The 26562-nt window shown below is 47.7% G+C and overlaps 1 protein-coding gene across 3 annotated transcripts in view; it reads right to left on the reverse strand.

The window, feature by feature from the left end:
* Window positions 1-26562, reverse strand: part of LOC140252624 (USP6 N-terminal-like protein) — a 64381-nt gene that overhangs the window by 11573 nt on the left and 26246 nt on the right. The window contains exons 1-7 of one of the 3 annotated variants that reach the window (XM_072337528.1): window positions 24240-24484; window positions 11244-11434; window positions 7187-7260; window positions 6634-6719; window positions 6512-6551; window positions 6038-6118; window positions 335-442 (exon numbers count right to left, since the gene is read on the reverse strand). In XM_072337528.1, coding sequence (XP_072193629.1) covers window positions 335-442; window positions 6038-6118; window positions 6512-6551; window positions 6634-6719; window positions 7187-7252 — 381 coding nt within the window. In that variant the 5' untranslated portion in view covers window positions 7253-7260; window positions 11244-11434; window positions 24240-24484. Of the gene's footprint in view, window positions 1-334; window positions 443-6037; window positions 6119-6511; window positions 6552-6633; window positions 6720-7186; window positions 7261-11243; window positions 11435-22375; window positions 22437-24239; window positions 24485-26562 lie in introns of those variants that run through there. The other 2 variants (XM_072337529.1, XM_072337526.1) reach the window with 2 other exon arrangements.

A 26562-nucleotide genomic window follows, 5' to 3' on the forward strand; every position in this document is an offset into this window, starting at 1 on the left:
TGCACAGCACACATGGGAGCAGCACACTGGGGAAGCAGCTGGGCAACACACCCCGACCTGACAAAAACATGGATAAGGAGTTTATCCTCCTTTCTCAGCCCTTGCTAAGTTTAAGCCTCAGAGTTCTTCGCAGGTCACAGCAGGGATTCAGCTCAGCTATCAGAGCATGCTGCGCACTACCCATCCTCAAAAGCTTCCCCATGGGCATCTCCCACCTCCCCCTGCCCATCACAGATGCAGATTCCCATGTTCTCAGTGGGTCCTATGCCCACCCTGGCCCACCACAGCAGCTGAGGCACCTCCCTCCCCACTTGCTCCTTTGTTGGTCCCATACCTCATACTTTCCTTCATTCTCCTTCTTCATCTTCTCAACATCCAGCAAGAGCGACCAGACCTGGCCTCGTACCTGGAGCGGAATGCCTTTGTACACTCGCCGACACATCTGCCAGGAAGAAAAGGCATGCACTGTTAGTGTACCACAGCACGGCTGTGCTCACATGGCACAACAGCCCTCAGCTAGTGGACCCCCTGTCTGTTCTTGTACGGAGACGTTTTCAGTCTGATGGGTGGGCTGGGCATCTGCAGCCAAAGACATCTACTCAGACAAAATCCAGACACATCTCATGCTTTTGAGCCTGCTAGAAGAGCTGGGCATGGACCATCCCTATTGGAGCTGGATGTACCTCAGGTGCTTCACGGCTCTTACACTTCTCGTAGCCAACCTGCCCTTGGACACCCCTCTTGATATCCTCTGGGGACAGAAGCAGTACCCTTGGCTTTGCAAGACTGGGGTCTGAGCTGGTGTGGCCACTTTACCTGTGTCCTCAGGGACTAGGAGACAAATACATTTCCTCATGGAGAGGAGAACCCTCGCCCACAAGAGTCACAGAGATGCGTCCAGAACAATACCTGAAGGCAGACAGATGCAGCAAGGCAAGTGGCAGGCTACATCAAGGGCTCTCTCGTGCTGGAGAAGGTAACAGCCCACATGTATCCCTCAAGCAATGACAGGGATCAAACAAACGTGTGAGTGTTCCCCCTTCTAAATCCATGTGTTCGCTTTATGCCTTTCACAGATGCCTTTCCTTTTTCTTGTCATAAGGCCCTCTCTCTCTGAACAGACCATTAAATTTCAATGGGAAACAGAAAAAAGAGCTTTTTGTTCCATCCCATTAAAAGAACTTAAAAAGAAAAGGAAAAAAAAGTGCCTTACGCCTGAATATTTTCCATGCTTGCACTCATCCCACCCCCTTGAAACGTCTTACAGCTGCACTACAGAACCAACTGCAGCATTCCTCTGGGTTCCTGAGGATCCCAGGGTTGCACAGGCCTAGGCTCCAGCTGCAGGGGGCTTATGTTAAGATGCGGGGATCCCCTTGGTCCCCTAAAGGGTCTGAAGGACCCAATAGGACAGGGCAGAGCATCAGCTCCATGCCCCACTGACCACAATCCATGCACGCTGTCTGGCTTAAACTTATCTGACCTCCCCTCAAATCCCTCTTCTCTTTCCATAAGCTTGGTGCAAGAGAAGAGCTGTATCTCGAGGGGAAGAATCAAACCACACAGTATCAGCAAGAGGTTTTCTCGTCATGGACCTGCAATGTTGCCTTTACATTCCTGGAGCTAAGCAGAACACCTGCTACTGTCACCTCTCCTTCCTGACACATCCCACACCATCAGCTTCCTCTCTTCTCACCTGAGTTTTTAGCACAGGTCCTTCCCCAGATCTGCTGCTCACTGCTCTGGGCAGTCTCACTTACCATGAAGGTCCTACACACAATCTGGACCACCACACCCTACAGAAGCCCTTTGTGAGACCAATTCCCCTGCAGCGTACAGGGATATCTACACTAGAGTGTGCTCAGAGCCCCATTCAGCCTGACCCTGGATGTCTCCAAGAACAGCACATCCATCATCTTTCTGGGCAACAAGGAGCCCACAAGAGCCTCAGAGCTTCGTGAAGCACAAACTGAAACAGGAAGAAGAAAATGGAGCACGTACCCGTTAACAATCATCCCACGATTTGTTTGTTTCCAGAGTATTAGGAAAGGGTGGCTGATAGTCACCAAGGCAGAGCACGAAGCTCAGCTTCGTGGGAAGAAAATTATCCTGTTTTGAATTCTCAGAGCTGTTATTGTTATACTTTAACAAGTGTGGCATATATAGTAAATGTCTCTAATGATTTTCTCCGCACAAGAGTGCGGCAGAAACAAGGGAGTTAGAAAACATGCTGAGATGGAAACGAACTAAAATGCCTCTCTGCTATTTATCCAAAGGCTTTCCTCCTCCCACCACTTCCAGAAGTGATAAAACCTCAGTGCTGTGAATCATGGAGAGGGAAAATGAGCAATTTTCCTTTGTTGTGGGACTTGAAGGAAAACAAGGAAGTTATCATTAACAGCAGCAATTGTGTGGGAAGGGGAGCACAGGTGACAACAGCTGCTGCTCTGAGTGAAAATGAAGAACCCTCCCAAATCACCATCTTTTGGCTCTAATAAACTGCTCAATGCTTGCTGCTGTGAAAAGAGCACCAGGACCACAGCAGACTGACACAGACAAAGAGGGCAGGGAGAGCAAACCCCATCCCACTTCATAAGCAGAGGTGATGGGAGCTGAAGTGATGGCTCCATGGCTTTCACCAGTAGAGTGGACTCCAGTGTCTGCGGTGATCTCTACTGCCCTGGTGGCACATCATGAGGACACAATGTGGTGGCTGTGGCAGAGGCCATTTGCTACAACAGTGCAACCCCTTCCATTCCTGGCAGCAGTACAGCAGGGAGAAAAGCCTTACTCAGCTCAACCCTGACGTGACAAAGGTCTGCAGGTTATCCCAAGCAGGAGCAGATTGCTCCCTGCTGGGGGTCTGTGCCAGTCAACACAGAGCCCTGATTCATCCTAAACCGCTTTGTCGGCACACATCAGATTAAGAACCCAGCACTTCAGCGACCTTTAATAGAGACAAGGCCACGCCTGCGTGCAAAGATGGGCTGTGCTAAGAACCTGACATCCCCAGCCAAAGACATCTCTCTCCAAAGTCCTAATGCAACAAGCAGTGAGCACGCTGCTCACAGATCACATCCTCTGCCCAGCCCTCAGACCCACAAGACTGATGCTTCTGGTTGAAATCCAGTTATTCCAAAGCTACAATGAAGAAATTAGCCCGCTATCAAGAAGCACTCAGTGCAGCATTTTTCCCTTGAACTGCTGTGCTTATGCTTACATGGCACCATCGGGGCATTTCCTAGAATCCTAAAAGTAATAAAATGGATTTGGAACAGCAGTGAAGGGAGCACAAATCCCCCAGCCCCGCTGTGCACCCTGAGCCACACAACACAACACTTCTCTGCAAGCTGGCATGCGTTGGCTCTGTGTGCCCTTAGCATGGACTCATTTATTGTCACATCATTTCCCCTGTGAAGTCAGTAAAGATGCCATACAGCCAGGAACAAGTACCGTGACATCAGCCTAATCGCATCCCTTCTAGAATGGTGCTGCTGTCATTCGTGTGTGCTTCCGCTGGAATTAAGTCATAGTGCTGCAAAGCATGCCTAGAACAGCTCTGCAGACAGATCCATTGTCAGGCTGAGCACGAGGAGCCCCAGGGCTCCTAATTGCCCTTTCATTAGGGCAATTCTATCTGCTGCTCATCTTGAAACAGGCCATACCAGAAGTGATTTGAGGTGCAGGCAGGCCACACCTTGGGCTAGGGGGATGTCAAAGGCTGTCGGCTGAGGGCTCTCTGTTTCTTACAGTCTGCAGCAACCACATCACGCAGACAGGGCCCAGCAGCAGGTGGGAATGCATGCTAGAAACTGAGCTAATGACAAACAATCAGGCTTGGAGACAGGAAGAATCCCCAGGGAGGATGCAGATGTTCCTCAGAGGTGGCAGAAGGTGTTATCTGCCCACTTCACAACAAGCTAAGGCAACAACCTGAGCCCCATGCTGACGCTGAAAAACACACCTAGCTGCACAGTGAGTCCAGAGTCCTTCTGAACAGACTGTGTCAAAACCAAGGACAAAGAGAAGGCTCCTGTCTTCAGTAAGAGACTTCTTTTTAAGACAACATCTGAGTCCTCTCTTTGCAGTCCTTTAAATTCCACACCCCTGAGCTGTGTCAGTCATCAGCTCATAACACCAACCTCCAGGCAGCTTTTGTGCTCCCAATGAAGCACGGGGCTGTACAGCTCTAAGAGTGCAGCATCTTGCCTTCAAAACAGCAACGCAGATGGTGGTGTGCTCCGTGCAAGGGACTGATGGGGATGGAAAACACATCAAAGTGAAGGTACTTTTCTATGCTTCTCAAGGTCATGCTCCTTGCCTCTCCACAGTGAGCTCAACAAAGTAGCTCTGATACATGCACCGATGGTAATGGCAGCAGCACAGAGCTTCCTGCCAGCAGTGCCAGCAGGCTGCCAGACCTCACTCAAAGCTGCTTTGTGTTCTTCAGCTTCATGCTCTCCCAAGCTGCTGCCAAGCGCTGTGCCTCAGCCACTGTGGGGGCCGATGCTGAGCACCATGGCTCCAGTCCTACAGGGGACAATGCCACTTCTGTGTCCTGGAGTGAGGGACCGTTCACAGGCTGTTATAAATAACATTGTCATTTATTCCTTTACACTCCCTGACACGGGGACCTGTGAGTGGCTTGCTTTTGGATGGCTGGTCAAGCACTTCTCCTGCCTTCAGGTGAAAGCCAGCAAGCAGCCAGGTCATACAAATCCTGCTCCTTAGTGCTTCCTGGGATCAACCCTGGGGCTGGACATGGGAATCCCACAGCTTGGACAAAGGAGCAAGGCAGTTGGTTTGTCTTGTACTCCTCCAGCACCTGATCTTCTAGCTGGTCCACCTGAGCTGACACAGGAGAGCCCAAGGTATGCCCAGCACACACCAAACACAACAGGGCCTGCTGGGATTGCCTGAACACTGCTGGAGTTTGGTATCGTATCCACAAGGCCACAGAACAATTAACGCTAAGTTCTAATTAGAGAAGTCAAGGCCACAGGAGAACCTCCATTTCTGCCACCCACAGAATAGCACTGATGAAGAAAATAATTATAACAGCGCTGAAATAAGAAGAGGGACTAAAAAATCCCAAGCTTATCTTCAGTCCCAGTCTTGTTATAACAAAAACAGGATTTTATTTAACAGAAGAGGAGCCTACTGGTGTTCTTTGGTTGGGTGAACTTCAAATCGCTCCAGGCTGCCAGTGATCAGGCAAGGGGATGCTCTGTTTACAAGCTGCTCATTGCAGCCTCCAGCAGCTGTGCTGGCATCCTCTGGAGAAAGCTCTGAGGGAGCCAACACAAGGAGCTTCTGAATGCAGGCAGGTCAGGCACAGTGCTTCTGACTGTGCTCAGCAAGGGTCTGAAGCCCGCCATCAGGTTTGAGGCTTTTTTGCTTTAAGAGGTTTGTCCTAGGAATTTATTACAAATATTATTCATTAAAATTCATTTGGTTTTGCACTGGCATTTGGTGCAGTTTACTTACAATGTCAAATCCAATGCAGAAGGATAACGCCTCCAACACGTGTCCTCCACAGATGGGTGAACACCATCCAATAGGCTCAGCAAACAGCCAAAGGGCTTCACACAGGCAAAGTGAGGAGCAAAACCCTAAATCTAGGTCACATCCTAGACTGATATATCTCTCCCCTGGGAGTCTTCCAATGAGAAAACCAGGAGGAACATCAGCTGTACCCCCTGCATTGTCCATGCCATGCCCAGGTGCTGCACTGTCACCTGCAGTGTGCAGCAGGGACTCAGCTGGGCATACACATCTGCTGTGCTCCTGCTTGCACAGGTGTCAGTGCAAACATGTAGACAGCAATTAGGATTTCTCATCATATTTGAGTCAGAACAGAATTTTCCCCTCTACTAGTAAGCCAACGAAAGCTTCAAAATACTGAAGACTAAGTAACGGGTAGAATTATTCAATATTTTCCATCTGTTTTCTCTCTTAACCTTCTCTGAAAGTCTGACTTACTCAAAGGAGTCAACAGAGAATCCCTCCTTGCACGTGCTCTTTCTTTCCACCTTACCTTGTCACTGTTTCTGTATTTGCCCCATTTCTTCAGCATCTTCAGCCACTTGTCCACGCGCTCAATTTCCTGCTGCTTTTGCTGGTGGGAGGAGGAAAAAAGACAGGACAAATTTAAGAAAAAAGCTATGGGATACAATTTCTGAAAGAATAAGACTTCCTTCTCTTTCAGTTTAAATTTCTGACAGCCAAATTTTACACTCAGCTGCATAGAAACACCTCTCACAGGAGACAGGAATAACCCAGATGTGTTCGCGAGAGCTGGCAATTTCAATGCTCAGTCATTAAAAAAGCATTGTATAAACAAGGAGAGACACAGGCTTAATATGCAGAAAGCATTTCCAAAGGGATCGTTCCTTGACAAAAAAGAAATCCAGGTTCAGCTAGCCTCAAATCACTAAAAACAAGGATCACTTCTCCCCAGATGAAGTTACAAGAACCCAGTACCCACGCTGGCAAAGCTAACAGCTCTCACCTTCTCCTCCAAGGCGGTGCGGGTTGGCAGCTCCTGCTCACTAGAAAAGTAAGGGGTGACAAGTTAGTCATGGGGACAGCAGGGTGTATGTGGTGAGGGTGGAAAAGAAGAGCAGGACTTACTGCAGAAACCCAAAGCGGTCAGTAACTTTGTACAGTGTGAAATCAGCATCTTCCCATGGGTCAATCGTGGCTCCTTCCTGCCTGCCCTGAAAGCAGAAGGAAGGTCAATGAGCCACATTAGGAACGGAAATACCCCAGTGCCCACATACTGTTCCCCCCGGTGCCTGCATGCTAGAAAGCACAGAGCAACAGCACTACAAACCAAAACCTACTCTAAAGAGAAAAAATGCAACATAACCAATGGACAAGTTTACAGGCTGAATCCAGCTTATCTGAGGTACCACTGCTGTGGGCTGGGAAGGGCTGTACATCACAGCAGGCAGTCCCATCGGGTGTGAGCCATTCTGGCTTCAGTAGGGACACAGAAGCACAAGGCCCCCATGACTATATGGAGCATATACAGGACCCAAGACTGTAAGAGAGGATGGGCAGGCAGAAGCAGGAAGAAAAAGCTCAGCTGCTGTGGCAGACCTTCAAAGCATCCTTGCTTGACCCATTGATCAAATATCCCCTGTCTTAGCTAGTGCACTGGAGAAAAACACAAGGCTGGTACCTTCTCATACTTGGCAATGATCTCCGCTTTTTCCTGGGTTATTAAAGTGTCTATATCTTTCTTCATGTCAGAAGCTGTAAGGCAGAGGGGAAAAAAAAATAAGAAAAAGAGATAAGTAAACCTGTACACAGCATAGGAAATATTTTAGGAAAGAGCTAATAAGAAACAGCTTTGCTGACAACATTAGTTCCCAGCCTTATCTGAAAGACAAAATGAAGCTGAGATTGAGAAGTCTCTATACAAAACCTGCATGGAGCTCATATGCTCATAGCTCAGCTGCCAGCTCCTCACTCTATACTGGGAAACAACTGAATTGGAGCAAGCAGGATCTCTGAATACATAGCAGCTGGAGTGGGAGATGCTCTGCCTTTGCACAGTCACATGCTGTACAGAAGACAGAAAGCTTTCAAAACTGAGAAGAGCAAACCAGCAGCACTGATGGATTCTGAAGCCCACTAGCTGCAGACAGGATAAGCACTGGAAGTCATGCAGTGCTATCATTCACATGGCTGTGGCTTTGCCAGCCAACAGGTCCCAGGTGGAGAGCACACTCTGAGGAGCAGGGAGGGAGCTGGGACTAGCAGCAGTTCCCTGATGGCTTAACCTTTGGAAAAACAAAGTCTGTACACACTTAGCAGTACAAAGCCTCTTAGAACAGCTTGTTAGATTGCTTTTTGTCTGCCTGAAGGAGATTTCTGCCTATTCTGCCTGCTGTAAGAAGACTCAGCAGGGTTAGGAAAAAGCTATTAAGGACCATCACAGCCTTAAACTGTTCTCCCCACTGCCACAGATGAATCACCCAGTGATTTACCCAGAGCATCTGAAAGCTAAATGACTTTAATAATACAGTCCAGAGATTTATTGTCTGGCTTGAAAGGAACACATGGGACCCTTAGCTGGGCAGAATCCTGGTAGAAATTACAAAATGAACCACGTGGCCAACACACTGACTGTCCGTGTGTGCTGTGCAGGAGTGGGCTGTGCCGGTCCTGCCCCGTGCTGGGTGCAGATGATCACAACACACAGCAAATCCTGACCCTCTGCAGGCTGCAGTATGGGAAGAAAAGCACTACCTCCCTCATTTTCACTTCACAGATCCATTTGATAATAGCGATGTCCTTTCTCATTTGCTTGCATGGTTCTCGTTAATTTCAGGACCTATACAGATCAGACATTAGAGCCACTAGAGATAAATGGGGAAGCAAGAAGAGAAGATCACTGCTTCCCATGCTTCCCTTCCGAGAAATCTGAATCAAAGGAAATTTGCTCTCCTGCCCCACCTCCTCCTTACATCACTTTCGGGTTGTTACGAGGCTGGAGAATTCAAACGAGATACTTAAGGTGCTGCTGAAAATAAGAAGTTTCTGCAGGCTGGTGGGAAGAACAAACTGTACGTCAAATTAAATGCACAGTTTTTTTAAGACGCTTACGAAGTGGAAATTATTCTGACCATCTCTACCACACACTGTAATAGAATAACCAGAGGAAGAGCTATTTGGTAAGAAAAGAAGGCTTACATAGTAGAAGAAAGCAGCAAGACCACACGTGCTTTTGGCTTCAGCCTCTGCAAAAGGCTCCCTGCAGCCAGAAACCTCGAACTGGCTGCAAAGCAGGCAATTCTGCACCTGGAACATGCCTGTACTGACCTTGCTTCTCTGTACTGTACTGCCTACCCACACTGAACACTGCCTAGCCACTAGTAAACCCAAACTCTTCACAAAATATCTCACCTAGCAGAGCCTAGATGATAACAACCTTCCCTTCACTAGCTTTCCATGCGTTTCAGGTATTGGCTGCATCCCAGGTGTCTGCATCCCAGCTCTACAACTTTGCAAACATTGCTATTTCAAAGTCAGACTTACTGTTATATCCTCCCCAAGATGTCTCAGATTCCTTTTTCCATGAAATCATTATCATCTTATTTAATGGTAAATATAGGCATCTACAGTCCTTACTCCTTGACTTTAACAGTTACATAGTAACTGAGCAGCTTTCCCTCTGGTCATACCGCTGTCACCACAGAGAGAAGAGTTGGGTTCTGCTCACTGAGCTCACCCCAATAGGACTTGTAACCCATCCCCTGCCTGGTTCTCTCCAGCACCTGCAGATGAAGCAGATGCAGCTACCTGTTCCAGAGGAGCCCTGAGGACACAACATCTGCATACCTTTGTATCCTCTCTCCCCTCTGCTTGATGCACACAAACAACGAGGAAGTTCCATTAAGGACTTTTCCACCAGGATGCAAGAGCAGCACGCAGATCTGCACACAGCAGAAATGAAAGTGGTGGCAGTCTCTGTACAAGGATTGGAGCAGAGGGACTGAAGACCTGACCAATGGTAATGTAGAGCTTCATAGAGGACCGCAAGGAGTTGCGCATCAGCATGTTTTGGACTTGATAATTCCTCAAGTATGCCCTTAAACTCGGGATATTCTATGACATTCTATGCCTTGAGATGCCCCACAAGAAATTCACTTCAGCCACAATGCAAGATCTGATGCCTTCTTGCAAAGCAGTTTTCTGTGGAGCAGGTGGCAGAAGGCAATTCCCAGCCTCTGGAGGGAGCAGCTGCAGTGATGTTGTGCTGATGCACCCTCCTGCACACAGGCTGAGCTTGAGAAAAAACAGCATTTTCTTCTCAGCCCACTGCTTTAAGCAGTGATTTCCTGAGCAAGCTGAACCCTGCTGCTAAGCCTCCCCATCTAGGCACTGCTGAACACTCACAGCCTCCCTGCAACCAACCAATTTCCCCTTGAGTCAATGCTGTTCCTTCCCCAGGCAGAGCTGTCTGGGCCACCTGCAGCCCTCCTCCGTACACTGCCCCCCAAGGCACAGCTCGGAAACCTGCTCGCCTGCCTCAGCTTTTACAGTACTGCACCCATGGCAATGGGGTTTCTAATCACTGCTTGGGTGAAGGGCAATCACTAGTAACTGTTACCCAAAGAAATGAGTTTAAGATGTTTTGGAATCATGAATGTGCCAAACAAGAAAAAAAACACCCCACATCTTGGCGCGCAGCACAACATGCTGGCCTGTATCAAACTGAAACTACTGTGGGACACAGTCACAAAGGTACATAGCTGACAAGTGCGCCCACCACCACGGAAACTTAGAAGATCTCTGTTCCTGTTCTGCATTCTATTTTAAAAGCACATTTTAACAAATCAACTCACGTCAAACCTCGGGCTGCCCACGCTACAAGCCTGCTCTCTTCCTGCAGGAGCACAGTGCAAAGAGCCGACCTCTGGCTGCTTGTCCCAGGACAGTGCTCAGAGCAGTACCCTGCAGTGCACAGCCTTAGCGGCACAGCAGCTCAGTACGCAGTGGGCTACAAAACCCCTCAGAAGGTTTCACTGAAGCACACAGACAGACCTGTGCCCTCCCTGCTTGCTTGTTAATCTCTCATCAAGCAAAGAGGGCACTCGGTTGCAGCCATGCTGCAGAAAAGGGAATCAGAATTGTGCTCACAAAGTCAATAGGAACAAAATTACTACCGGGCAGGAAGAACACAGATACAGGAGATCCTGTTTGCATGTTTACTTCCTTGACTACAACAAATCCAAGAGCGTACAGGCACATTATTATTTTCTTTTCCTAAATAGTGTAAGGAGCATGAAGTCAGCTGAATCTTAAGGAGGTGACTGACTCAACCGAGGGTCTTTGCAAACGACTGCCCTTACATCAGTTTCCATGACTCACAGGTGTGTCACAGACAGCTCAGATGGGTTCCAGTCTCACTCTATCTGCATCATATCTGCATGCATCATAACATTACAGCCACCTCCACAAGAGCACATCCCCCTCCTTTAGCAGGGGCACTGGTGACAGCTGAGTAGGTCTCCAGTACAGGCCACATGATACAAGTATAGTGGTGTCCCAAGCAGCCCAGAAGCAGAACATTCAGGATGACCATAGAACATATAAGATAACCACATAATTGACAGCCCAGCACAAGTCTGAACAATTTACTGCCACAGGCAGCAAATAATTGATTCAGGGTGATTCGATTGGCACATTAAGCAAAGGGAATGTGGAGATGCGAGGCACCGCGCCCTTACCTGAGCCTGTATCAGGTGCCGAGATGCATCAGTTCAGCCAGAGTTGTGTTCTTCCTTTTGGGCATCTAACCAGCAGTAAGCCCTCCGTCTCAGGCTGCGATGATTCCTGGTCGTGCACTCACCACAGCTCAGCCTTGGGCAGCCCTGTTGCACTGCTGTCTGGACAAAGGCTGGTCCCTGCTGATGGCTCACTGCAAAGGAAGCAAGGAGCTGGTGAGCTTTCCATCCCATTCAGTGCTGCCCTTTGGCAGCACACTGAGCATTTGTGGGCAATGGGTGTCGAGGAGAAATCAATGTTGTGCAGGCTGCTCTACCCACTATCATGATGTGCAAGCAAGGAAGCTCACTAGGAACAAGGTGGGATCTTGTGCTGCTAGCAACATGCTGGGAGATATGACTCCCAAGCTGACCGAGGGGGTGGTTTGACCCATCCTCATTTCTATCCCCTGTGCAACTCTACACACAGAGGACACAGAGGTCTCACCAGAAAGCCATCCTGGCAGGAATTCCCAGCACAGTGGGGAAGGAGTAGGCAGTAATGGAGAGACTCAACCACAGGGAAACAGCTGTGTTTCAGCTGTTTTCTGGCCTGGCTGAGCGGCAGAGCCTTCCCTGTCAGCCCCAAGCAGGCATGCTTCTTGCATCCAAGCAGTTTCTATACTCACTGCATCGAAGCGCTAGAAGCAATTGAGAGAACAGAGCCCACAGTGTAGCTGTCATTACGACAGCCTCAAAAACTGGTATTTCTCTCCCATTTTAAGCAGAGGGAAAAAAAAAAAAAAGAAAGAAAAAAAGAAACAAAAAAAGATGGCACAAAGGCTATCAACCTGCACTGTGACACAGACACGTGCACAGGAGGAGCAGCAGGGAGAGGAGTGAGGCCCAGTTCCTCTGCACCCACACTACACCAGGCCAGCCCCAGCCCTTATGCAAAGTTCAACTGCTGCAATGCCAAACCGCAGCTCCAGACGCGTGCTGAACCCCTAACAGGGCTGTTGGTTCTGCGTGCTGTGCCTCAGCAGCTGCTATTCTTAGATCTTACAAGGAATTTAAAAGAATAATAAAAAATAAAAATTAAAAAGGAAGATGCAATGCATTTTTCTCTCTTTTTTTAGAAGCTCTGCTATTTAAATGATTTCTACTTGACCTCATTAAAAAAAGAAAGAGAGGGAAGTTAGAGAATGCTAAAGTCCACGTGCTGTTGTGGGAACTGAAAACTTATTTTCTCCTCCATCTTCCATTCCAGTGTCTATAAATAAAGGCCAAAAATCCAGAAGAAAAATCCCCCTCTTTGGGCAAGGCACAAGCTTGGAAAGAAACTGCATAAACACAGAGCTTAGGAGCAGACTTCTGGCGGCTTCAGAATGAGGAGCAGTTTACATTTCTTCAGCTAAAGCACGGGAAGATACAGCGATGATTGCTCTCCACTTCAGCATGCAACAGGCAGGATGCTGAGCTGCCAGCAGCCTGCGCTCTCCTTGGCACAGTGGGACCGCATCCTTGTAAAGAGCAAATAAGGAAACAACAAATGTCCTATGATATAAAGGCACTGGGACAGCCAATGAAAATAAGAGGTAGGAAGCTAAAAATCTACTAGCGATGAGATACAGCTTGTCCACAGAAAACTTACTGAAAATAGCCTGTAAGGCTATTTTAACCCTAAGCTGCAGGCAACTAAACTGAGTCAAAATGAGATAACGTACTGCATGGGTCTCGCCTCTGGTCACGTCCCATGTTTAGGACAAGTAACCCAGACTAGACCAGTGCCCATGCTCCTAGGAAAGTATGTATTTGAAAGAGGTTCCTCCCTGCACCACTCTCATTCCTTCAGCCACTGCAATGGGTTTGTTGGGTGACACAGCAGTCAAACCCATTCACCCTTGGCAGCCCCAGCAGGGACACTCCCTGACCACATACATTGCTGGCAGCTCCCTGGGCTCCCACTACCTTCAGTCAGCATCTCCAGACCCTGAAGCACAACTGCTGTTAACTTCTTCCCTTCAACTGAAACCCCACGCGATCACATCAAGAAATAGCAAAGTTCAGAGAAACAAGAAGTGTCTGATCGAAAGAGATGTCTTCCTGAGCTCCGTGATCCCTCGCAGCTCTGCAGTACAGCATTAGGACACGCAGCGCTTCCAAGGAGTAATTAAAAAAAGACTGCTTTAATACAACTCAACCTTTCCCTTCCTTTTTGTTTATTGATAACTCCTAAAATTACCCAAACTGAACGCTCGCAGGAATTTTTGCTATTTTGTTCAAAAGCACCATTAGATATAAACAAGAAAATGCAACGGTTGTTTTCCCTTTGAGGAAATCACTCACACAAGAAACCTCCCTTCTTCCCTTTTTGGAAAACATGTTTATAAAATCCAAGTGGAGGGGAAGACTTCAGGCACACAAAGTACTCACCACAGCCCCCAGCTTACGAAACAGCACCGACTAAGCAGTCAATGTAAAACCAAAACCAGGTTTGTGTCTGTGTGTGTGTGTGCTTTAAGCTGTTGAAATCAACATCTGTGCAGTTCGGTCAGGGCTCCGAAATACTTCTTATAATTCACAAGGCATTTGGCTGTTACCACTTCACTGTGGTTGACATAAAGTGCGTGTCTGACACTAAAAATGGATCCATGGAGCCTCTGAGCCAAAAGACAGCCATGAGGCTGGAAAAGCGTGCCAACAGCTGGAAATCAGTGATGTTATTGCAATAATAGTTAAATGCAGCAGAATGACACAAAAAAAAGCTTACGTTCTTAACACCTCGACAGCCATCTTTGCTCTCCCATATTCTGTACTTCTCTATCAGTCTCTGGCATACAATACCATGGAACAACATAAACCACTGACATCACAGGCCATCCCAAACCATCGGGAACTAGAAGTTCAGGTTTGCCAGCCCAGCATGTTCTAGTTTTGAAACCTCCTGTGACGATGCCAGCATCGAGATGAGGCAGTAATTTGTCTCAGTTTCTGGGGAAAGAGCCCTCCCCATGAGCTCATGGCCTGGCCATAAGCCCAGGAGGAGGGGGCTGAGAACAGCCCATGGGCAGTACCCACAGGCAGTGCTCTATGAAGCTTGTTCACCCAGTTCCATAGCCATGTTTCCCAGTTTTCTTCCAGGTGGGTCACCATCCCACGAGCTCAGCAGCAATCCTGCCTGGCTGCCCCATATCAGCCCTGCCCATGAACCTCATGGCAACCTTAAACAGCTTCAACTGAAAGAGATGGGAAAAAGTGAAAGGAATGTTGCTGTTCCTCACAAATGACAGGGGGATGCTCAGATACTCATGTTATTTAACTGGAGTGCTTCAACCAAGCCCAAAGTAGGAGAGCTTCAAAGGACTCCCATACAGGCGCCAACTCAAGTAACTCATTCCTTCCTCCTACTGAGGGAAAGGGGTCAAGAAATCATAGAGCCATGGGATGGTTTGTGTTGGAAGAGACCACAAAGGCCCATCCAGTCCCAAACTCCTGCCACAGGCAGCGACACCTCCACCCAATCAGGCTGCCAACCAGTGCAGCCTCGAGCACCTCAAGGGATGGAGCAGCTGCTCCGAGCAATCTTCTTCAGAACCCCACCACCCTCACAGTGAAGAATTTCCTCCTTACACCTGATCTAAATCTCTCGTCTTTCAGTGCATCTGTTACCTACTATTACAATACTCTATGTGCTCAACATTTTTGATATGAATAACGTAGCAACAGAAGCAGGTCAGAGGGGACCACAGCAGATTTCAGCCTGTTAACAACTGAAGGAGGTAAGTGAACGTAAGCATAGAAAAACTAAGAAAAATTAAATCACAAAACAAGGACCGTACAGAAGAAGGACCATACAGAGCAGCAGCTCACAGCAAGATAAACAGCATGAGAACCAAGGGCATCTCTAGAAGGAGGAACAGCTCATGGCTCTGACTGGATAAGCGCCTGCATGAACAGTTGAGGAGTGTTTGTAGAATGCTCTGCTGAGTGTAAAGATGGACGGGAAAGTTGTAGGGGTGGACAAGAAAACTTGTGAAGGTCTAAATAAGTGATGTGAGAACTTGTAGGAAACAATTTGGATCGTTCACATCTGAATCTGTGCGTCATACTCTGCAATCTTCCCTCTTAGGTGAGTTAAAAAGCAGAGGGAGAAGTTGAAGTAGATCAGAGACTGTGGCAATGATGCAAAGACAAGCATTTGGTATGATGGAAACACAGGTTCTAGGGAGAGAGTGCAGACAGGGACAGATACCTCTTGAAGACACAGCAGTACCTCCAGCTCCATTGCCTTCCACCCTGTGTTCTGCAGCTCTGGAAACAGATGGGCTACACGGCACTGCAGCCTGTGGGGCAGCTTTGCTGGTCACTTCTGGGAGCCTTCCTGGGTAATTTATCTATGTGACACTTCTATTAAAAAGAAAGGTAAATCTGGCCCTTGGAAAACATGCATGAATCCATAAATTGTAAGATGGTGAAAAGGCCTTGGCCTTGCCCTGACATCATGAAGAAAGTGGAAAAAACTCCCAGTGCTGGCTAAGGCAAGACTGTGCCAGCAGGGATTATCTGCATCTGCTGTTCTCCCCAGAAAGCAAGTGAAAATAACTCAACCATCATCTGGGTCTCAAAAGGATAGCGAGAAGTGAGACACAGTATGACATAACTGTAGACATGTTCAACTAAAGGAAAAGAAAATGACAACTTGAGCTTGAAAGATGCATTCATCTTTAAAATGCTTTAACATTCATCCAGGAAAAGTGAGTAGACAGAACACAAAACCTGCCCGTTAATTCAATCTTCACATTCCAGGATGAAAATCTGGGATAACTGAATGCATCCTACCTCTGGTGCAGCTGGCCTCGGCACTGTGCAAAAAGGCTCTGAAAAGGGAACTTGTCAATAAATAAGCACCTGAGAACAGTGGAAGGTATTCTGACAAGGAAAGGCACAAAGAAACTGCTTTTAGTTTTCCTAAAGAAAAGAGTGGGGCCAACGAAAAAGTAAGATACACGCCTGAGTTAGACTGCAGATGCTGAAATAAGACTTTAAATAGCATACTGATTGCATGGGAGTGGGGTTTTTTTTTGCACTTTATTTTTTACCAAACATCGAGTCACGAGTCGGAAGAGCTTTTTTAGAGAGCAATTGGAGCCAGTTTGCTCCACCTCACCACTTAATTTAGCAGAGGGGCCTCTGCTGAGATGAGCACAGCCCTTAAGACACAGTCACTGAAACTCTGTCCCAGCTGAGAACAGGACAAGAGGAGCTCACCTGCCTGGTTCCGCTGGTATCTTGACAACACGATTGCTTGTCAGAAGCAAACAAAGCTAAAAACTCCTCAACTATCCAAAAATGCTGTGGATAAGCCAGATTTCTTACCAGCATTTCATGCACAAACTTCCCAAAATCTCAGTTCTACAACACTGCTAGCAAAGTTCATCAGTTTCCAGACTACTCTGTATCATTGCATGCATTTAGCACCTGAGAGCTAAGACCTCACTCACCCCTCACACTACAGGACCCAGATTCCCCATCTGGCCCCCTGGTCACAGAGCTCCCCAACACTCAGTTCAGGAGCTGAAGCATCCCAAACCCCACCTAGGGATGCAAGAAGAAATAATTCCATCACCCAAGTGAAATATTACATATGCACACACCTGTGCCAGCACGGCAACACGAAGACTTGGTAGAAACATATCATTTAGCAACACAACAAAAGCCACAGCACTTGTGCAACGTCCATATGACACAGGACAGCTTTCCCATCACTAGCCTGCAGAGCAGCTTCAGGAAGTGTCTGTGTCTCCAGCAACCACACTGCTTCAGCTCAGGTTCTCTGCATTTCTCCTCCTTCTCCTCTGACACCTGGTACTGACAGAAGCACAGCTGCAGCAGCACGCAAGCGGTGCCCATCCCAAAGCACTACAGGTCTTTTCCTCACCCACATCTCACTGCTGAATCCCGCTCTGTGGTTCCCTACAACAGGAGAATCTCAATCTCTTTTACAGCTCAATCGCTTGCAACCCTGATGCCTGCAATGCACTAAAGCAATGACGCGTTTCTCCCACTTCCTTACATTGATGGAAAACAAAAGCACCTACTGTTGCTCAACATTATCACAAAAACATTTGCTTTTCCAGACTGTTTCTCCCCTCCTCCTTTTGGAAGGGACTTTGGCACAACAGCAGCCTCACAGCTCTCGCTCCCCACTAGGAGCAGCGGTGGGTGATTTAGGAGCTGAACTGCACACCATTTCCACACAACACTGTGCCCACTCAGGTACTCTCTGCTCTCACCGTGCACTGCACGTCCTTCCTGCAGACCCCTTATCACACCCAAACCCACACTGCTGCAGACACCGGTCTTTTACAGCCACCAAAGTGCACTAAGCCCATGTTGATCCTACCAGTGAGATTCAGAATTAAATACAGGTGCCACGTGAAAATCAAGCCCAGGTGCCAAGCTCACAGCTCTGGAAAAAGCACTGAATGCATTAGCACAGTCACATTTTTAGTATTTTTGCTTTAAGCAACCAGAGTATCAAGTTTAAGGTCCCCAAATCAAGACAGAAAACTGTCTTGATTTGTCCAACTAAGGACCTCAAATCCTCAGCTCTCGCTACCTAAGCTAACCTCGTAAACTACTGCCCGTTTGCAGAAAATCCTCACTGCTGATTTGAGTAATGAGAGAAAGACAAAATATAGACAATCGAACCACCACTTCAACATCGTTCTTGTCCCTTCCCCCATGCTCTAGACAATGCTCCAGCCCCATGCTTGGTGCTGCAGTCAGGAGGGACCTGGCCCAAACCTGTGCAGTGATGCTCCGGACTGCAGCATCCCCAAGGGACAAGATGCTGGCATGGATCACACACCTGCTGTGCTGCCTTGAACCTCAGGCTGAAGGGAAGGGATGGATGCTGGCCCTGGCTAAACTAAGAGGAAGCCCAGGAGGGCTGGCTGAACAGCATGCTACCATTTAGGAATATCAAAATTAAGGCTCCTACCTTACAAAGGCAAGGGTTTTTAGATGCAAATTGGAACTTCAAGCACACCTTACAAGGAACTGCCTAAAGCTGCGCTAAATGACCTCAGATGCTTTGGGTTTTTTAGATTCTAGAGGACATTGAACTAAGTCAGCTCAGCTCCACATGTGGGGCCAGGGAAGAGAAACATCATCACAAGGCACCATATGGCTTGGACAAAGCTTGGACATCTCTTACCAACCATACTTTGTACACACAGCAAGCACAGATGAGTGCTTATTATTAACCTGTGGCTTAACTGCTCTCCTTACTCAAAGTCATCAGAACAAGTACAGAGATGCACCGAATGGCTTAGAACACGTTTCCTTACGACAGCCCAACCGTTTCCGCTAGCAATTATCAACAGCCAGATAGCATCAGCAACCCAAACTGAGAGTGCTTGCGCAGCTCCTCCTTCTCATGCCACTGCTTCTCGAGGTTTTCCACAGCCACTTCGAGGTCCAGGACTCAGACACCAGGAGAGGAGCATCCCAGCAGCTTGTGGTTGGATGAAGATGACCTTCATGTTTTACGCAGGAGTTCACCTGCCTATCTATAGCATCTCAGAGATGACACCATTTGTGGGAAAGTCCCAAATCTCTCTATATAGTGAGCTACAGATCAAACCAGTCCACACAGACCTCAAACTTAGGTTGCCCTTCCTTATGTCGAGCTTCTACAGGATTCTTAAACAGCAGCATTTCTGTCTGTTCCCGTGTGCAGTTCCTTTTAAACTTCTTATCCAAACTCAAGTTTTCTGAGAGGCCAAGATCTCACAAATCACATTCCCAATTGCCTTGCAGAAGCAGGTGGAAGCAATCTTACAACTGCTGCAGACACCCTTGTGCCTTGGAAAAGCCCTTGCAAGATACACCCAGTTCTAAAATCATATCCACTTTGACACTGAAATCTACCATCAGAAGCAAATCCAGCAGAAAACAGGCTGCCACTCCCTCTTCCCCTCCCCTCAGCAACACATCTTTGGCTGAAAAAGCTCCAACTACACATGCTTTCAAGCAATTGTTATAGAAGTTTATTGAGAGACCGTCATAAAAAAAAAATATATATTTTTAGCTGCAGCTAAAAATACCCAATCCCCACACCCATTCTTCAGAGAAAATGCTATCAGATGTCACTTCCCAACGTTAGAAACATGTTTGTTTTTTAATTAAGGTTGTATTGTGAAGGCTGGATTTTGTTGCTAGTGATCACAACATGGGTACCTTCAATCCTGATGACCTTTGCTGTTAGTTCAGTCTCAATCTGTGCCATCTGAATTGCAAGGAAATAGCATCGAGCCACCAGTACCAAGCTGCAAAGTGCCTGTGCTATCTGCATCTATCTTTATTTTTTATAGTTCAGGATATCGAGGTGGAGAACGTGGGAAGGAGGCAACGTCAACAAGCAGATCAGAAGCAGCGTGAGCATCAGCATGCGTGGGTTAGAAACCATGCCTCACCCAAACCTGAGCTGGGGTTTGATAGGGAATCCTCCGTATGGGCAGGCTGAAGAGGAAGCTCAGCTGCTGCCCAAACCTCTGAAGGAGGTCTTCAGCGTTCAGTGGGCACGAAGAGCCACCCCAAGCTCCTCTTTGTGAGCAGTACCACAGAAAGACGTGGGTCATGTAGTGCCCATTAGGTACAAACTGCAGATGGAGATGATTTATGCAGCTACAGGCATTTGTTTAATAAATACTGCATATGGCCTTCTGCTAATCTGTAACAGTTCATCAACTCTGCCCGTTTCACAGGACCCCTGCAGTGCTACGCATTAATAATAAAACACCTTTTTTTCTGACAGCTTAAAGAATATTTTTAACATGAAAGTGTCAGCATTATCCTCGCAGAGCTGAGCCATTCTGGCTGACAGCTTCATCACATTACATGCAGAAAACAAGCGGGTTTCTGAGCATACTTCACTTGCACCATACAGGCCCTCCAAAAAATAAACAAACCACCATCTGAGCCCCAACAGCAGAGCTGCTAAAAGCAGCGTGCACAGCAAAAAGCATCACCTGCCACAGCAGAACAGACCAGCACAAGGAAAGATGATGCTCAGTGCTTGTAAAAAGGACAAGAAACAGAGTAAATCAGTACCTCCAGTTTACTAATTTGCTCTAAAGAACGGCTATCTCATTCAGCTTGTCCTTACTAAAGGTTGTTGGCAAATTCAACTTCTAATATGAGCATGGAACAGGTTAGGAACAAGCCACCTGCTTGGTAAAAGGACAAGATAGAAGAGATGGAGGAAAAACATAGAGAACTGGTAAATTATTTTGCCTTCTAACCCTTCACACATATACACTGTGTCCCCATTTAGAAACTGTCAGAGACACCAACAGATGATAGAACTGAAATTCATCTGGTTCCTTACTGTGGTACCCAGCCCACTGATTCCATTCCAGGCCACCACCTTGCTACCCTATGTTTTCATTGCCCTTTGGAGAATGCATCCAGAAACCCTCCCAAAGAAGAGCAGAGCCCAGACAGTTGCTACCTGCAGCAAAAAACACCTGAAAGGACTAACCTGGAAAGTGTTGAGCAGGAAAACAGGCACAGCTATGGCATCAGCCTTTAAAAACTTCCTTCAGGAGATGCACCTGAGAGTGGGGTGAGATGAGAGCAACCCAAGTCCCTGTTGGGTGATCACCCTGTGCTGTCCTCAGGGAGGAGACCCCAAAGGATGTCCCAACCATGACGCAGCCCCACGGCCTCCCCTCTGCACAGACCAACTCGGAGAACTTGCCCACGTGGTGACATCACTGGGCTGGTGTCTAAATAAAGGAAGCTTTTAATAGAATTTCCCACTGACGGGCTTAATCCGGTAAGCTCTGAAAGCCAGGGCTTCATCAAGGGAAGGAAGGAAAAGGGAAAACAATAACCGGCCGTCCTGGGGCCAGGCAGGTAGGCGGTGACTTGGGAAAGAAACCAAAACAAACCAGGATTGACTCCCCAGTACCTGTGCATGGGATACAAGGCACCTGCATGAGCAGCACTTATTGTGAGGGAGCTCTCTCTGCATTCATTTATTTTCTTTTTAAATCAAAAAACAGCTCAGCCTATTTCTGCACCAGAGTAGGGAAGAGAAGGATGAAGATGAGGAGAGGTATGATGAGGATAGGGAGAGAAAAAGCTGAGCTTGAAGGCTGGATAACACATACTTTCACATCAGAGGGTCTTTCTGGCTTCACATTCACGTGGCAGGTTCTATGCTTCCTAAAAACAAACCGGAGTTGTCCACATATTTAGATGGCTCCTCGCTGCAAATACTTCCAGGACAAATCATCAGCAAGCAGCACATCCTGGAAGCTCTCTCTATAAACATCAACGAAACCAAAACCGCCCAGAGGTTCAGGCAAGTTCACACGTCGTGCTCGTCATCCTCTTCTGTATAACTCTTTATCACTTCCACAGAGCCACGGAGCAGTTCCCCTTCCTCCCTCTGCTCCTCCAGCATCTTGGGCTGGGCATCCACATGGAGTGCCTCTCGATCGCCAAGTGACTCATGCTGCAGTAATGCGGGTGGGAATGGCTCCCATGCCCAGCCTGTAAGGACACAGCCTTTTATGGTATTTTTAGAGTGGAAGTTGCGGTTCTTTGTAGCACTTCGCTTTTTGTTTTGCCTAGAACAGAGCTCACACCGCCCGTGCCCCAGGACCAACAGCAAGGAGCCCGTGCAGGTTAGAAGTGAGCATGTGTGTGATAGAAGTCAGCACATGTGGCTTGAGCTTGGCAGGGCAACACAGCCTGCTGCAGGAGCTGACAGTCACATGTGGGATAACAGAGCATCAGGAATCCTGAAACAGGATTCCGGTTATAAATGTGCAGCAGATGACCTTACAGACAGCTCTCTGCTCCTTTCCACCCAAAGCAGTATCTGCTCTAGAAGAGAAGGGAATGACAACTTCTGCCTCTTCACGCATCCCCAGTCACAACTCCAAACAGCGGCTGATTTTAATCCTTTCAGAACTGTTACTCAAGAAGAAATTAGATGATAACCTGCACATGCACAAGAAGCCTAGAAGAAGAGCCATGAGGATGAAGGCAATAGTAATTAGTCCTTCTGATACAAAGCACCGACATCCAGTTTTCCTTTTGCCAGTACCAGGCAGCAGTGGAAGCAGCTGTCTTACCGTGGGACGGTTATGGAGCTCACCACAGCACGGCAGAGGAAGTGCAGGGAGCACCGCTCTGGGGTGAGGGCTGGAGCACAGCACACAAAGCAGAGGGGAAGCCAGGGGGAGTTACGCACCAGCAAGCGCACAGCCCACTATGTTCCTTGGAGGCAAGCCAGCAAGGCAAAGTCTATAAACAACAGCACAACTCTGTGCAAAGCCCTCCAGCCTTAAACGCAAGTTGAAAGAGCCTTAACCGATTTGGTGTAGTTGCAGCATCCACTGCCCACAGCACTATTCAGTGCCCCAGGGCCCAGCTGCTAGGGTAGGCACACCTCCAAATGAGTTCTGCCCCTCGCTGCACAAATCCCCAATGCATTTTTTGAACTTGCACGTGTCAGGCACACGCTGCCATTCATAACACATCATGCTGGTGATGAGCTCAGAGCCGTTCTGCAAACGCCACTTTTGGTCTCCCAGGGGGACAGGCAGAACTCCCCAGATGGTCTGGGAGGGAGGCTGCTGCTCCCTCATACATCTCCAAGCGCAGGGAGTCTTCCTGCAGCTAGGCAATGGATAGAGACTACAGAATTAAGGTTCAAAGAAAACCAAGATCACGTGAAAGGCTCCATCCTGTTCCAAGGAACACAATGAATTTCCTGCTGTCTTCAATGGCTACACATAAAGCTAAAAGCCTTGCCACAAGGACTACAACATCACCCCAATGCTAACTCACTTCTCAGTCCTGCAGAGCCAGTTCACGTTAACTCTTTCTGGCTCCGTTTCTCACAAACCAACCAGTGGCTGTGTACAAGGCAAAGCAAGCCACTCACCTTTCACAATTCTTCACTTGGACCAGCATTATCAAATCTGATTTAAAAAAATAACAACAACAGGAAAAAAAAAAACCAAATGCAGAACAGCACCGAACAAAACAAAAAACTCCAAGCCTAAGAGCATCAGGCATCAGTTCCTACAAAGTCTTAATGCAGATGCCAGGCCGGGACGTGTGGAGCAACCTTGGCTCTGATGCAGCCCAGCTATCTGCTGGTTATGGCTCCAAAGGGGCAAATTCGACCATGCTGAGCATAAGCTGCTCCTTGTGGAAGTGGCACGCTGAGCACCCACCTCACCCTGAGCTGTCAGCAGGCTGATAGGCTCAGCTGGAGCTGGCCTGCAGACTGCATGCTGATAAGAGGCTTCACAAGCCTTGTACAAGAAAACAGAATGAAATAAAACCTCAGCAGGGCTGGTTCTCCCCGACATGTAATTTTTCCCCAGGCAGTACAGCATAGTGTGAATGTCATAGCATGTTGGGCAGGGAAGGGCAGGACGTGGCAGTGTGCTGGCACATGGGAACGCCCCACAGCAGGCTCTCTTTGCCCAGTGGTTGTCTGTGCAGTCCCAACACAAAGCCTCTAAGTGCATTTCAAGCTCAAAAGTCAGCTGAAACAGGTCCATTCTCCCCTCCCACTCCATAAATACGATCCAAATTGGGTCATCTCCTAACAGTATATGAATGACATTCATTTAAGCCTCTGATGCCGTGCTGACATAAGCTGTGTCCTTTCATTCTCTTTGCACTGTGAGTGCTAAAGATGCTTTTGTACAACTCCTGAAGTACTCCATTTAAAAACCATGGTAACTTGGGCATTGTATTCAGTCGCTCTTGAAAAAAGCCAGTCCCCTTTCCCCTCAATAGGCTTTTGGATAGCTCAGGGACAGACAGAAAAACACTGCCTGATTCAAACTGCTTGGCCTAATGGCTGGAGGTGGGATGCTGTTACACATCACTCACAAAATGCTGGGGACCCCTCGAATGCTGGGGGTCCAAGGTGAGATAGTGTCCACTGTGTTGGGTGTTGTGCCATAGATCTCCTACCTGGGTCCTGCAGCCAAGAAGCAGCCCGAAGTCATTAGAGCTGCAGCATTAGATGGGCAATTCCATTAATGATTCCTTTCCAATATCCCAGCGTGGCAGGCAGCGAAGGAGAGAAGAAGCAAGTCTTGCCATTATCTTTACACAGCAGCAACAGTTGAGTGAGTTTCGGTGAGGTTTTTCTTGCTAGTCACAACTCTGAGGCATTAAAAACACTTTTGCATTTCAGACTTTGGAAGTCTGTCTGCTGGCACCAGCGGTGTCCTCCTTTCTGAAATGGAAATATTCAGACGTGTGGGCACAGAGATCGGATGGAAAGAACAGGGCAGCTCCCACTAAAAACGCCATTAAGTGGGAAAAACTTAAGTGAGGAGGCCCCTCTCAAAGAAGAGACATTTGTCTAAGATGGAAGGCCCAATTATTTGTTTTTCTTTAAAAGGAAAAACATTCATAGCTCCGTGTTCGTTACAAAAATCATATTCACCAGCAGCAGAAAGTCTAACGCCTTAAACATGACCTCATTGCTGCACCTCCCCTGCATGCCATTTTAGCAGACTTTTTTTTCTTCAAATCCAACTACACACCATTACGGAGCCGCATTCCAAAATTTAAGATTTTAAAATAAAAAGTCTTTAACCACATCGTCTGCAAAAACACCCTGCCAAAAAAAAAATGGCACAGCACGAAAAAACAAAGTCTACCCTGTAAGGGAGCTTGTTCCAGCAGTGACGCACAGAATGACATTCTGTGCCTGTCTGTAGGAACTGAACCAGATGCAGGGGATGTGAGGTGTGCTCCCATTCCAACACAGCATGTTTCAAGCCATTGCAAATTAGCTCAGGATTGCCATACACCAGCCCAAGGAAGAGGCCAAGGGTATATCAACAACAGAACTTGCACTGGCTTGCTGAACATGCAAGCTTGTTAGAAGACAGTGTAATGTCTTGCCTTATAGAACACCTTTGTGAAAAGGAAAACCAAGGCACATAATGCTTAGCTGATTCCTTATGCAGACAGATGAAATGAGGTTTCATCAGCCAAGCAGAGACATAGCTGAACACTGGGCCACAGATAAACCATGCCATAAGGATCAGTACACAAACCTACGAGAGCCTTCCTGTATGTCTGTGCCGCTGTATCTAATGCCCAAACCTGCTTACTGATGAAGGTGCATTTCCTGTGGGATGCTCCTTATGTCCAAGACTGGCTTCATGCAAAAAGCAAGGCACGGCTCCAGCAGAGGAGGTAAGGACCGAGCATTTCAGCTATCAGTACCTGACTGGAGCAACTGCTGGTTTATGGGGTTTTCCACATTTCTTCTGGCTAACAAAGCATCATCTTTCTAAGACAGATGGCTGTTATCAGAGAAGGGAAAGAGGTGAACCAAGGACAAGCTGATCAGTTAACTCTGAATTCCCTAGTTCTGCTGCTCTGCTCAATCCGCAGCCTTAGTTTTCAGCAGGACTAAAACAGGGGGAAGCTTGTAACAGAAATCAAGAAAACCATTTGGAGTAATTCTCACCATCCGCAGTCTGCTCCACAACAGCCTGTCAGTGCCTGCCATTATTTTCATGGCAGTTTTGTTTACCAAAGAGCTACACTCTTTGAAGCCCAAAAGCGAAACACTGCGGTGATCACAAAATGTTAATCGTGCAGCTGATCACACAGTGTTTGGGGTGGGTTGGTAAGCTGCTGTCAGAGAAAATAAGTTTCCTCACAGTCAAGTTTATGAACGTTTCAGTAATTGCCTCCTCCTCTGCCAAGCAAGCTGCACAGAAGCTTCCCAGACCTGGCCCCCCTGCCCCATTACCTGGCTGCTCTAAGTTAATGAGATCTCTGTAGCACGTGCTTTGACAAACACTCTGACAAGTAGGGCTACTTCAACCTGCAGCAGGGCTTCTCCATCCCTGTGCCAAGCATCTCTGCCTCCAGCATCAAGCTGCTGCTGACAGGCAATGCAGGTGCTGCTCTGCCTTCCTTTCCCCATGGGTCAAACACCTTAGTAAATGAAGACTTCACAGTTGGCTATGAGTACCACTGGGTGCCTGCTCCAACATCACAGGGATAGCAGGCTTCTGATTGTGGAGGTCTGGCAGTCACCTTCCTTAAAGCGCAACATCTGTGATCTTTGCCCACGCTCTGTTCCTTCCATCAGAGGAAGGGCAGATCCACGTCAAACCTCTACGCTACGAGCAAACTTTGGTTTTGTGTTGCCACGAGGTTCTTCAATGGTATGAAAGAAATAAAAATGGAGGATGGACAGCAAGCCAGGATGACAAGTGACTTGCTAGCCAAGCAGAAGACAGAAGACAGTCATACTACTGCA

Source organism: Excalfactoria chinensis, chromosome 5, assembly GCF_039878825.1.
Source record: "Excalfactoria chinensis isolate bCotChi1 chromosome 5, bCotChi1.hap2, whole genome shotgun sequence".
NCBI lineage: Eukaryota > Metazoa > Chordata > Aves > Galliformes > Phasianidae > Excalfactoria > Excalfactoria chinensis.